At 27.2% G+C, this 14,393-nt stretch overlaps 2 protein-coding genes across 2 annotated transcripts; both read left to right on the top strand.

Annotated features, from left to right (window-relative positions):
- The first annotated feature begins 3,617 nt into the window (after positions 1-3,617).
- Positions 3,618-9,862, top strand: LOC131633311 (protein FAR1-RELATED SEQUENCE 5-like). Its single transcript, XM_058904025.1, has 2 exons — positions 3,618-3,775; positions 7,660-9,862. Exons 1-2 carry the CDS (start codon positions 3,618-3,620, stop codon positions 9,860-9,862), a joined length of 2,361 nt encoding a protein of 786 aa, XP_058760008.1.
- Positions 9,863-12,617: 2,755 nt separating this feature from the next.
- On the top strand, positions 12,618-13,971 carry LOC131633319 (olee1-like protein). Its single transcript, XM_058904041.1, has 2 exons — positions 12,618-12,814; positions 13,348-13,971. The coding sequence occupies exons 1-2, from the start codon at positions 12,658-12,660 to the stop codon at positions 13,695-13,697; spliced, it is 507 nt and encodes a 168-aa protein (XP_058760024.1). The 5' UTR covers positions 12,618-12,657; the 3' UTR covers positions 13,698-13,971.
- The last annotated feature ends 422 nt before the right edge of the window (positions 13,972-14,393 follow it).

Genomic DNA, 14,393 nt, shown 5'->3' with positions numbered 1-14,393 from the left:
TTATTATTCTACCCATTTATAAGTGACATGAGACTTAATCACTCACATTGTCACTCAACAAGACCATCACAAAGCACCCGACACATCGGGCTAACTCATTTTGCACAAAAGTCACTACAACAAATAATACATTTCATGACAGGGCATTTCACCTCACCCAACAAAAATCCGAAGTGTAAACCACGGACGCGTCACATTTTAATTTTTTTTCAAAAAAATACTATATTTTCTCGGTTTTTGGTAGAAATTAAGGGAAAAGTATTTAGAGGACGCGTCATCGAATCCCAGCAACTACATTTTATCACCTTTTAATATTTTTAAATTTGTTTAATGACCTATTATCTTAGTTTTGCTGAAAATTGAGGGGTAAAGTATTTAGAGGACATGTCTTCGAATCCCAACAACTACACTTTATCACTTTAGAATTTGTAATAGGATTTTACCCTTTGGTTTTTGTTAAGAACTGAGGTAAACACTAGCATAGCTTTGAAAATTAAAAAAATGCAGTTGCTGGGGATCAAACCTATGACCAATATTACCTTTTAATTTTTTTACCTATTACCTCGGTTTTCTAAAAAATAGGGGTAAAGTAGTGTATTTTATTTATTTATTTTTATTTAAGACCAATTTGATGAAAACAATTAGGTAACGAATCTTTGCCGTCCATTTATAAAGTAACAATGGTCAAGACATTGCCAGCTCATCAGTCCACATGAAACATTAGTGATCCGCGTGAAACTCTCAGTAGCCAATCAAAACGTGAATGCAAAGTGCTGAAATTTAAACTTAACATATTTAAAACAATGATAATGAAAGCAAGAGCAGGAAAATAGTTTAAGGTTAGTTTCTTAATGAAATATTTTATCTAGTAATTCCTTATTAAAATTGTTTAATGTTAGTTGTAGTTGTATCAAGTAAGATGTTTGATATTATTGTTGTTGTAGAAAATTTATTATTTAACGATTCTCTTGATTTTGTTTATTTGTCGTCATCATTTATATTGTTGAGATTTAATGTTTAAAGATTCCATGGATTTTTTGTTGTTGTTGTTGTTGTTACTTCTGTTTTGAGATTTAATGTTTAAGTATTCTATTGATTTTGTTTATTTGTTGTTGTTGTTGTTGAGATTTAATGTTTAAGGATTCTATTGATTTTGTTTTTGTTGTTGTTGATGATGATGAGGGAGACTTAGAATTTGTCAAAAAAAAATTGTGCTTTGCAGATTAAAACAAAAAAAAGTTAAATCGAAATGTTGTAAACAGGACTTTACCCTTTGATTATTGTTAAAAATCGAGATAAAAAGTAGCACAGTTTTGAAAATTCAAAAATGCAGTTGATAAGGATCGAACCCATGACCAGTGCCACTTTTTCTCTCCGTTTTTAAATCACCAAGGTGATAAGCGGAAACTTTTCATGTCGCCCTTTATTACTTTACCTATGTAATCGAGATTATATCCATTTTACGTTTGAGGTTAAAACCACTTTTTGTAGTAGGAAATAGATGTTTCTTCCAATTCAAGAGAGATAATGAGTTATCCAACAAATTTCCACAAATCAAGTTCTATGAGGAGTATATAATCATGTTCACCACATGATAAGTGTTAATTTTTTTTATATATAAATAATATCTTTACGAGCTTTTTAAATAAATCATACTACAAAGAGTTGAATCACAATCAATCCATAAAAGACTCTCTTACTCACATCAAAGGACTTAAGACTCTTATCAATTTTGAAAATAGATTGAGAACAAAAGCATAAGCTCTATAGAAAACTCTATAGAGATAGTAGCAACAAACCCAGACACATAAAATAACTAGTAAAATACTCGTGCGAGACACATGTACTAATAACTTACGTATATTTATTTTTAAAATGAAATAAAATATATATAAAATTGTTTAACCAAAATTTAATTATTTTTAAAATAGATGATAAGCTCGTGCCTATAATTTTTTCTATGCATAAAATATTATGATCAAAAGAATTTTTTTTCATATATATAAATATTATTTTTGTTTTAAAGTTCTTTATAAAAATATTTGAATCAATAGTAAACTTATTTCCATATATAAATTTTAATTTAAATTTTTTTGAGATATAGTCAAATATATTTTAAAGAATAATCAAACACATTAAAATCAATTACACACCTTTAAAATATTAAAAATTAATTATAAATACAACATAATTAAATATTAGCATTAAAATCAATTATACGTAATATTTAAATATTTTTATGAATACAATTTATTTAATATTATATTAAATAAATCATTTTTGTTTACAAATAAGAAAATTATTTTATAATAGAAAATAAAATTTTAAAATATCCACTCGCGGGTATTATTAATAAAACTTTAATGTTATATCATAAAAATCATTAATTTTAGTATATGAATATATGTAACTTTATTTTTTCTTATTTAAAATAAATTATTAATATTATTAAAACAATAATATATGATACGTGATTAGCAAATTACTAGTATATAATACATAGTTAGAGGTGTAATCGGATCTATTCGAAAGGGTTTTTGGTTAAAAAAAGGTTCGAATCGATGATATTTTTATCGATTTGGTTTTTTAATATTTTTCAAAGACGGAATCAAACCAAACTAATTGATTTGATTTGGTTGAACGGTTTACAATGTTTTTTTCACTATTTTGTTTTTTGGTGTATTTTATGCTATTATTTTTTAAGATAGTACATTTCATGTAAATTTTCATGCTCTATTTATTCAAACAAATAACAAATTGCTCTTAATCCATACAAAATAGTGACACGATTTCCATTGAATCATGAAATAAGTCTATTATAATATATAAAAACTAAAGTACCTGAAAATTACATTCCAAGCCCTCTGGCAAAACAACTAAATCTGATCTTATTCCATGGGTAAATTTGTCTTTTTTCAAAATAGGTCACTATTATTCATCTGACATTTATTACGGGATGATGTCAGCCTCTTAAATAAATTTTATTATTGGTATTGATATTTTAATTTTTTTTAACCAAACCAAATAATCATTGCAAAACCCTAATTCCTAACTAATAATAAGGCCTATTCTACGTGTTAAATACATAATAACATTAGGGTTCTTGGAAAAACAAAATCTCCACTATCGAACAGTACAATAAATCCTCGACCTTTCAGTTTTCTAAACCATGTCATTTTCATGCTTCACCTTATCCATATCACTATTTCACCTTATCTTCTCCATATCACTTTTCATATCAGTTCTTCAAGATGTGAGTTTTTTTTTGTCATTCCATCTTTTCTTTTTAACACAATTTACCTTTTCTTTTGTTTTTCAGGTGGTGAACAAATTTGGAGATTCGAAGAAGTAAATGGGTCTTAAAACATCATCAACATAAGTAAAAACATACCTTGTGTATTTATTTTGTTAAAATACTTTCTTCACATTCTTTTTAACATTTTTTCTCTTTTTATTGATTTTTCAAATTATATATATATATATATATATATATATATTTGAAGATGCAAAAAAGAAACAATCCAATCGTTAACTTCAACTGCACAAGCCTCATATCGGAACCGCACCATTTGCAACAACCGATCCACATCGCAACATTTCACACAACTCAACGCACCATGCATCACATGCAGATTCAAGAGCAGCAACTCATCGTATTCAACTTCACGATTTGCAACGGACAACAACAACAATTCCAACAGGAATTCATAGAAAAGGAGGATGGAGAACATATTCGAATACCAAGAGGGAAGGAATTCACGCTACCTGGAGATTGGTAATTTTCGAATTTTGTTCTGCAAATTCGTGTTATTATTATGTTCCTGATGATGTACCGATTTATACCCCTTTGTTCTTGGCTCGAAATTATGAATGATTGTTGTTTAATTCTGTTTTGAAGGACTTGGGTTTTGTTTTATTTTCATTTACTCTAACTTGATTGCGATTTTGGTTCTAAGATTTGGACGGTATATTCGGAATCGGGAAGGAAATCGTTGAGATCTGTTTGATTGTTTCTTTCATTCAGCTGGAATTTTTTAGTTGGCGAAGGTTTTTGAATGCAACAATTGTTAGAACATAGTACTCTAATCAATTGTTAGAACATAGTACTCAATTGTTTTGATGATAACAAGCAAACAAATTTTGTATAAAGCAAACATGGTACTCTAATCATATGGTTCTAATTTCATAAGATGTACCAGTACCAGCAATTAGAACTTGGCACTTATAAGGAGCTAGAGAAACACAACGCAAGTCATAAAGGAACTTCTGATACCAAACGCTGCAAACATATCTACAATAGAAGTTAAAGAACAAGGCTGAACAGAAGATTATAAGGAATGACTCAAATTGACACTGCTGAAAGCAACTTCTGATATTACACCAGAACACCGTAAACACATTCAAAACAGAAGTTGAAAAACAAAGACTGAACAGAAGATTACGCAGATTAATTCTAATTAAATCGTTGAAGACATAATCATTAGCAAAACGACTGCAATACTCCAAAAGCGTAATTCCCAAGGTTGATTGAAGAAGCTATCCACATGCAAATCCTTGGAGACAGCAAAAGCAAAGACAACACGCAAGCCATTTAATGCTGAATACAAGCTTTGAAGATAACGGTCAAAAATTCTGAAGCTATATATACTCATGATCGTTTGAAGAAAAATGTGCACCGAAACTAAAGAAAACAAGAAAGAACACACAATAATGCTACAACTCTGATAAATCATCAAGTGTGAAGAAAAACTCTCTGAACCTAAATTTTCTTATTCATATTCTGAGTTCATCATTCTGTACTTAATCTTAGTGAAATATCAACAAAAGTTACGTGGTAACTGAGTCCTTGAGAGACCAATTGGGTCAGAAGTCTCAAGAAGTCTAGGACTAGTTGATCACAAACAGTTGGTTTGTGCGGGATTGTTAGTCACCAGCAGTTTGGCTTGTGCATTGTATTGTGAGTCACGGAAGTTGGTCGTGCAAGTGTAATCAAGTTCTAATTATAGTGGATTAAGACCTCTGTTGAGAGAGACAAATCACCTTGTTAAGGGTGGACTGGAGGTAGCCTTATTGAGAAGGTGAACCAGGATAAAAATAATTGTGTTATGACTATCTTTCCTTCATAAAGTTTTAAAACCCACTTATTCAACCCCCCTTCTAAGTGTTTTCTCAACCTTCAACAATGGCGGTCGATGTTTGTTTTTTGTGAGAAATAGAGCGTGAGAAAGAGCTGAGAGAAGAAAAAGGGAGGCAGTATCTCCCTTGTTTTTCTTTTAGGGTTTATGTCGATTTGCTTGGGCCAAGCAATTTTGGGCCTAACCAGATTTCTATGTTGCACACCTCCGTATTTCAGCAAACCCCTCCTCTTTGGCAGATTTTTGTGAGGAGCATCTGGACTTATAAAATCAATAATGATACATTTACAAAATAAATAAATAAAATAAATTTATAAAATCTTTGATTATTTTTTTAGGTTAAATGTGCAAAAAAATTAGAGTTGTTTATAGTAAGGGAGGAGATACCTACATATTCAAAAATTATTCCATCTATTATAAACAAACTGTCTTATTTATAAAGAGGACAAAAAATAATTGCATTAAATCAACCGTATTGCATAACTATAATTCAATATATTTTATTAAAGTTTGAATTAAAGCAAAAGATTTAGTTGCAGATTTTTTTTTTTAATTATGGAAATACATATACATTAAGTTAAATATATGTCTCACATGTCTTTTATATAATATTAAAAATTTCTATATAAAAATATACCACAATTTCAATAAGACTGCAATACTATTAATTTATTTTAAAATATGAGAAATTAAATACACACTTATTAATATATTAAATATATATTTAAAATATCAATTAATAAAATAAATCTAACAAATTTACTAAACATACTTTTTAAATATATTTTATTAAGTATTAAATTTTTATAAATAATATTGTTTTTATAAACGGGAACAAGTTATTTATTGCTTTAAATATTTTTATAAATAAAATCCAAGACAAAAATAATATTTATATACAAGAAAAATATATATTGTTTATAGACACGTTTATTTATAACTTTAAAAGAATATTTATAACTTTAAATATATTTTCCAAATCTAAAAGAAAGTGAGATTTTATAAATAAATGTAAAATAAATAGATCGCTATAAATAGTAAGTATTTTGAATTTAGATACTATTTAAACTTTTAAAAATTAACTTCAAATATTTGTACAACCTGTTAATGTAGATACGGAGAATCCAATTTTTCGAGTTTTCAATTCAATTTTTTTATTATCATAGATCTTAAAGGCAATTAAATGATAATTACAATAATAATGGTAAAATTATCATTTAATATAGACTTTACAAAATGTTATTATTGAATGAAATAATTATTATTGAATTGAAAACTAAATAATTCCTTATAATTATTATTTATTTCTTAATTCCTGTCATACATTTTAGATTTGTAAAATTCATAAGTTTGACGAGAGCTGTCATATATTTTAGGTTTGGAAAAATTGAATAATATTTAAAATATGTTTAATAAATTTTTAGAATTAACTCAGTTGGATTCAACTGGGTTTTTAACTTATCTGAATTAACGAGTAGATGTGAACGTATATATGAGATACCAGTTATTAAATAAATGTTTGATATATATATATATATATATATATATATATATATATATATATATATATATGAGGAGGATCAAATTACACCAATTAATTACACCAACTATTACACTCATTTACAACCTTTGATTTATTTAAAATCCAATGGCTATTAAAATAACACCTTAATATAATATTTCCTTTTCTTATAAGACCAATTATTCCATATATATATATATATATATATATCTTTCCAATCAATACCATATATATTACCAAGATATTATTTTTCTCTCACATCAATAATCAATGTCAAATATATTTACATGTAATGTACTACCTAAGATTCTCATTAAAATTGGGAACACACTCACACACGTGAGTTTTTTCTTTTAATTTTTTTTTAAAAAATTCTCATTATTTTTAAAAAGATTCTCATCAAGATATTATTTCTTTTAAATTAAGAGATTCATATATATACATATCTATTTATATGTATTGTACATAATATTTTTTTATATATGAAATAATTTATCTAATCAATTATATATATTAACAAAATATTTTTTTCTCACATGAGTCATCAATTTCATATATATATTTATATCCATAAATGTATCGCCAAATAATATATATGTATGCATCTGAAATAAAATATTCTGATACTTCGTAGTCTTGCTTAATACAATTTTGACGCGCGAGAAAAAAATTGTTATCAAAATATCTTGTTATTGTTTCTTTTTCACAAGTCTATTCATCAAGTTCATCAAGTAAGTTTTCTTTTTCTATTATTTTAATTGTCTTTGACTACTTTTAGTTATAAGTTTTATGTTCTTATTAGATCATTTAAATATATAGTTTGTTTATATTATTATATTATTTGTTGGTTTTTGTTTTTGGTTATGTTCTTATTAGAACATTGAAAATAGTTGTAGTACAGTTTTTATTTTGCAAATATATGTATTTTTTATTTAAGATGAAAATAATTGTATATTTTCAGAGATCAAATGTATATTTAAACTTTATTCGAATATTTTACAGGATGGAAGAGACTATTTTGGATGATGAACTTGAATCAAATATTAACTTTTCTGAAGAGCCACAAATTAATATTGTTGCAGAAGAGAATATTGAGCCTTATGTAGGAATGGAATTTGATTCATTGGAAAAAGTTACAGATTTTTACAGATTATTTTCTAAAGCAAAAGGATTTGGAATTCGTACTCGATCAAGTAAGCCAAATTATTGCATTTTAGTATGTGTTAGGGAGGGTAAACTACCGGTGAAAAGTACGAATGATAATAATGTGGAAGTGAAGAAAACATGTTCAACCATGCGCATGGGATGTCAAGCATCACTTACTATATCAAAAGAAAATAATAGCCACATGTGGACTGTAAAATCATATGACAATAATCACAATCATGCCATGGCTAGTCCCAAAAGTGTATCTTATTTGAGGTGTCATAAAAATATGAATAATGCTGCAAAAAATCTTATTGAGAAGTTTAGTGAAGAAGGTTTGCCTACTGGAAAGGTTGCTTCAATGTTTAAGGAAAGTGATTTAGCTTTTTCTAATAGAGATTGTTGGAATCACATGAGAAATGTTCGAACGAATAATTTGGATATCGGAGATGCACAAGCAGTTTTTAATTATTTCAAGCACAAGCAAGCTCAAAATTCTAATTTTTTCTATGCAATACAGTGTGACGATGAAGCTAGAATGGTAAATTTTTTTTGGGTTGATGCCAGATCAAGGTTAGCTTATCAACATTTTGGAGACGTTGTTACCTTTGACACTACTTATAAAACCAACAAATATAGTATGCCATTTGCCCCATTTACTGGGGTAAACCATCATCTCCAATCAATTTTATTTGGCTGTGCATTATTACAAGATGAATCAGAAATATCTTTTACATGGTTATTTGAAACTTGGCTTGAAGCAATGAATGGAAAAAAACCAATATCAATAATAACTGATCAAGACTTAGCTATTGGAGCTGCAGTGACTAAGGTATTTCCACAAACCCGTCATCGTTTATGTTTGTGGCACATAAGAAAGAAGTTTCCAGAAAAGCTTGCACATATATATCACAAAAAATCAAAGTTTAAGCATGAGCTAAAGAGATGCATTCGAGAATCACCAACTGTAAATGATTTTGAAGTTGATTGGCAGCAAATAATGGATACCTACAATTTACAAGAAAATGATTGGCTTCAGCGGTTGTTTGAAATTCGAGAGTCATGGATACCCGTTTATAACAGAAAATTTTTTTTTGCCGGTATGAGTACTACACAAAGAAGTGAGAACATCAATTCTTTTTTTGACTCTTTTGTTAATTCAACCACAACACTACAAGAATTTGTGGTAAAATTTGAAAAGGCAGTTAATAATCGTTATGAAGCTGAAAAGAGAGAGGACTTTGAGTCTAAACATAAATCACGCATTTTGAGTATCAAATCGAAAATAGAGGAGCATGCGGCATCGATTTATACAAGAAATATGTTTGGAAAATTTCAACATGAGCTTGCACTTGTTAGCCAATTTACAAAGCACAAGATTGAGAAAAATGGCTCACAATATAGGTATCAAATATCCAATTGTTTTAAAGATCGAGACAAATTCATCGTTGATATAAATTTAGAATCAAAGGATGCTACTTGTACTTGTCAGCTTTTTGAATTTATGGGAATATTATGCAGACACATTTTGACAATTTTTCAAACTAAAAATATACTTCAAATTCCCAATCAATATATATTGCATCGCTGGACAAAAGAAGCTAATAGATACATGGAGGTTAGTGTTATGGATTCTCATGATGATGAGGTGGATACTTTGAGAAGCATACACTTGCATCAACAATTTAGCAAATTTTCAAATTTTTCTAAACAATCAAAAGAAGTGTATGAGTTTATTATGGTAGAGTTTGAGCGTATTTGTAATACTTTGGAAACAATGGGATTAAAATTCTCCAATGTAAATGATGCTCCTATAGATTTGCAACAACAAGATGTAGATGACACACATGATAATGTTTCGAATTTTATTATCCAAGACCCCAATGTGTCACAAACAAAAGGTAGAAAGAGAAAAGATTCAGACAGTGCCCGTGTACAAGAAAGATATAAAAGTGGTGTAGAATTGTCGATGGATAAGACACTGGTTAAAAGAAGGGCATGCAAATACTGTGGAGAATATGGTCACTATCAATCAACTTGCAAAAATAAAACAACTTGACATGTTCATTTTGTAAGTATTTGTATATAATTTTGTTTGATAAAATATTATAGAATTATAATACTACAAACATGATATTATAGTTATAATGCTTCATACTATTTTACAGGTCTTCATGCAAGGACTAAATCACATAACTCGTGTATACTTATCATGAAAGATGGAGAAAAGGAAGCTAGCACATGGAGATTGAAGATATTTATAGTTGTTATTATTATAGACATTATTTTATTTTCTAGTTTCAAGGAATTTTAAAATGATATCTCATCAGTACTATGACATTTTATTTGTTTTAAAATTTTAGAATGATTTCTTATATATATACTTTATTTTCAATTAAATTATTTTGTATTTATTATTTATATATATTTTAAATTTTTATGTAAATTTTATTCTTTAATTTTAATTAATAGAATGTAATTTAATTAAAATAAAATTGAAGAAAAAAAACAATGAGATATTTTTTAAAAATCTAAAAGAATATCTTGATGAAAATATTTTGTACAATACATGTAAATGAAAATATATGTATATATATGAATCTCTTAATTTAAAAAAATTTATATCTTAATGAAAATCTTTTTTTAAAAATTAAAAGAGAAATCTCACGTGTGTGAGTGTGTACCACATTTTGTTAATATATATAATTGATTAGATAAATTATTTCATATATAAAAAAATATTATGTACAATACATATAAATAGATATGTATATATATGAATCTCTTAATTTAAAAGAAATAATATCTTGATGAAAATCTTTTTAAAAATAATGAGAATTTTTTTAAAAAAAATTAAAAGAAAAATTTATGTATATATATGAATCTCTTAATTTAAAAAAATTTATATCTTAATGAAAATCTTTTTTTAAAAATTAAAAGAGAAATCTCACGTGTGTGAGTGTGTACCACATTTTGTTAATATATATAATTGATTAGATAAATTATTTCATATATAAAAAATATTATGTACAATACATATAAATAGATATGTATATATATGAATCTCTTAATTTAAAAGAAATAATATCTTGATGAAAATCTTTTTAAAAATAATGAGAATTTTTTTAAAAAAAATTAAAAGAAAAAACTCACGTGTGTGAGTGTGTTCCCAATTTTAATGAGAATCTTAGGTAGTACGTTACATGTAAATATATTTGACATTGATTATTGATGTGAGAGAAAAATAATATCTTGGTAGTATATATGATATTGATTGGGAAGATATATATATATATATGGAATAATTGGTCTTATAAGAAAAGGAAATATTATATTAAGGTGTTATTTTAATAGCCATTGGATTTTAAATAAATCAAAGGTTGTAAATGAGTGTAATAGTTGGTGTAATTAATTGGTGTAATTTGATCCCTCCTATATATATATATATATATATATATATATATATATATATATATATATATATATATATATATATATATATATATATATATATATATATATATATATATATATATATATATATATATATATATATATATATAAAGGAACTTAGAAAAATGGAATAATATCTAAAATAGGTTTAATAAAATTTTAGAATTAATTCATCTGGATTAACGGGTAGAAGTGAACGTATCTATGAGATACCAGCTATTGCATAAATTTTTGATATATATAAAGGAACTTTACAAGTCAAAATTAGATACAGTGAAATTCCGACCAGACCCGTGCGAAAGCACGAGTTTCCTACTAGTTTACAATTAAATTTAAAAATTAACACTTGACATTAGAATATTAAAAAAGAATTTGAAAGTTTAACACATAAAACACAACAAAACACTCAACACTTTACATATTTCACACATCAAACACTGGGCCTGTAACACTCTTCTAAACCCCCCATAGAATATATTAATTAATTTATAGTAACTTGTAAAAAAGATGCTACAATTCTACATAGCCATATTTTTAAACACACATGTCATGCTATCACGAGGAACTCAATAAATAAAATTCACTGAAACATGTTAACACATAAAAGGATTCATAAGTTGAATAAGATTAAACCATCGTTCATCATCTCCAAACACTTAACAAATTATTCAACTAAAATAAAATTAAGATTTATCAAACAACTCTCAAACAAACGTTCCCCAGTGTTACATATCAGAGCATGACACCGACACTACGACTAACTTCAATATTTAAGATGAAGAGAGATATACATCTTAACATAAACCAAGGGTTTATTCTAAAAATAATGTATTTGTAAGTAATTTAATATAATAAAGTTTTTTGTAAATAAAACTTAATAGATCATTTAATCATATTTAAATCATTCATTGGCAAATTTGTACATTTGATTTATAATAGACTATACTAAAATGAAACCAAGAACTTGTAAATGTAATTATAATTGTTTTATGCCACATACTATAGCTCAATAAAATTGTTACACAACGAAAGGTCAATGTTGTTCTTTGAAATGAGATACATAAATTTTTTTTATAAGCAAATGAGATACATAATTAAAATTACATTGACCCTTTAATTTGTTTCCTATTAAGCTGGTCTTTATGACTAATTATACATATAACTTTTTTCCACACACATAAATAGATTTAATAGCTTAATAAAGAAGAGGAAAAAACGGGTCATAACATAAGTTTCTACCATCCTCAAACAATGGGAGGAATTAGAGCCTCAAGTTACAAACTGAACAAATAAACAAAATTAGTTTAATCCATTAATTTTAAAGTATAAAATGCAATCCTTTCTTCATTGTAAACAGTATATCTTATTTAGAAAGAAATTACTTTTCACAAATCCATAACAATGGCAAAGTCTACAATCTTCCTAGTCTCCACCCTCTGCTTCTTATCTTTCCTTGGTTCTGCTTATAGCGTCAAGGACCGCTTCTCTGTCGAGGGTTTCGTTTATTGTGACACATGTCGCACCCAATTCATCACCAAATTGACTGAGTTCTTGGAAGGTACGTATATTATTCAAACATGAATTTTTTACAGTCGCATCAATATGCATCATACTAATGCGGCCGTAGAGATCAATAATCGCATCACCATGCATGTCACCGTGCATCATATTGATGAAAATATAGAGATCATTAACCGCATCACCATGCATATCACCATGCATCATATTGATGCAGATATAGAGATTATTAACCGCATCACCATGCATGATGTTAATCTCCATGCATGTCACCATGCATCTTACTAATGTGTTTGTAGAGATCATTTGCTGCATCAACATGCATGATTCTGATCACCATGCATGTCATCATGCATCAAACTAATGTGACTATAGAGATGCATTATACTGATACATTTGTAGATCATTAGCCGCATCACCATGCATGATGCTGATCACCATGCATGACGCTGACGCGGCTATAGAAATAATTAGGTTTAGAATCCAAATTCATGTTTTTCACATGCATGCATACGTTGAAACTTAATATTCATAAAAATTTAAAGTTATTGATTAATATACGTGTGACAATAGGTGCAACCGTACGTGTGGAGTGCAAAGAAGAAAACGGAACAGTGACATTCACCAAAGAAGCAACAACAGATGCAAATGGATCATACAAACTAGAGGTAGATGGAGACCATGAAGACGAGGAATGTCAAGTTGTGCTTGTGAAAAGTCCTAGACCAGATTGTAACGAGGTTGACTCAGAATCTCACTTGGAACAAGCTGCTAAGGTTAGCATCACACACAACAATGGAATTGTGTCTCCTATTCGTACCACTAGTCCTCTTGGTTTCCTTAAGAAAGAACGTCTTCCTGGTTGTGCTCAAGTTCTCAAGGAACTTGGAATCAATGAAGATGGTTCTCAAGATCTTGATTGATTTCAAGAATTCTAAACATTATGAATTAAGTATTTATAAAGGAGGGTTAATTAACTAAATATTTTGATCTATGCCCTTATTAGTTAGGATTTAATAATGAAAGCATTTATGCATGTACCTTTTGGGAGTTTTCCTAGATTTGAAAACCCTAAAAGGATATTACTCTCTTTTTTTCCTTCTTCTCTAATTTCTCATATTTTTTTAATGTATGATTGATTACAGTTTATTGGATCCATTTTAATTTTTTAAGTAATATTTTAGTGTTTTTTATAAATAGTTCTTATTAAATTGTTATTATTCAATTCCTTTTAATTTCACAATCAAGATGATAATTACTCATAAAGATAATTAAATCTTTAGTAATTAGACCTGCACGAAAAGATATTTAATTTATTTAATGAATAATTAATATAAAATTATAATAAAGTATATATTTAATTTAGTTTATGTTGTAGTTTTGAGAATAACAAAATACATATAAAATTAGTATTTTAATATATACTAATATTTATATGTATAATTTATCTATCTTAAATTCTAAAAGATTTTTTTATAAATTATATTAAATCATAATGTTTTTTTGGATACATGTCATTCATCATCAGATATAAGTCTCTTGAACTTAGCACACAAAGTTACATGTGAAACCACCAATACATGATTTAGAAGATATATACCAACCTTTTAAGAAGATTG

The sequence above is a fragment of the Vicia villosa genome, unplaced genomic scaffold, assembly GCF_029867415.1.
Source record: "Vicia villosa cultivar HV-30 ecotype Madison, WI unplaced genomic scaffold, Vvil1.0 ctg.001111F_1_1, whole genome shotgun sequence".
Classification (NCBI taxonomy): Eukaryota; Viridiplantae; Streptophyta; class Magnoliopsida; order Fabales; family Fabaceae; genus Vicia; species Vicia villosa.
The sequence above is the reverse complement of the archived record's forward strand: the minus strand, read 5'-3'. Positions and strand labels throughout refer to the sequence as shown.

Excerpts from the sequence above, each read along its gene's own strand:
- LOC131633311 (XM_058904025.1), top strand. The coding sequence starts at position 3,618 with ATGCATCACATGCAGATTCAAGAGCAGCAACTCATCGTATTCAACTTC. Across the intron at positions 3,776-7,659 it reads TTCACGCTACCTGGAGATTG|GATGGAAGAGACTATTTTGG; the intron begins GTAATTTTCGAA and ends AATATTTTACAG.
- LOC131633319 (XM_058904041.1), top strand. The coding sequence starts at position 12,658 with ATGGCAAAGTCTACAATCTTCCTAGTCTCCACCCTCTGCTTCTTATCT. Across the intron at positions 12,815-13,347 it reads ATTGACTGAGTTCTTGGAAG|GTGCAACCGTACGTGTGGAG; the intron begins GTACGTATATTA and ends GTGTGACAATAG.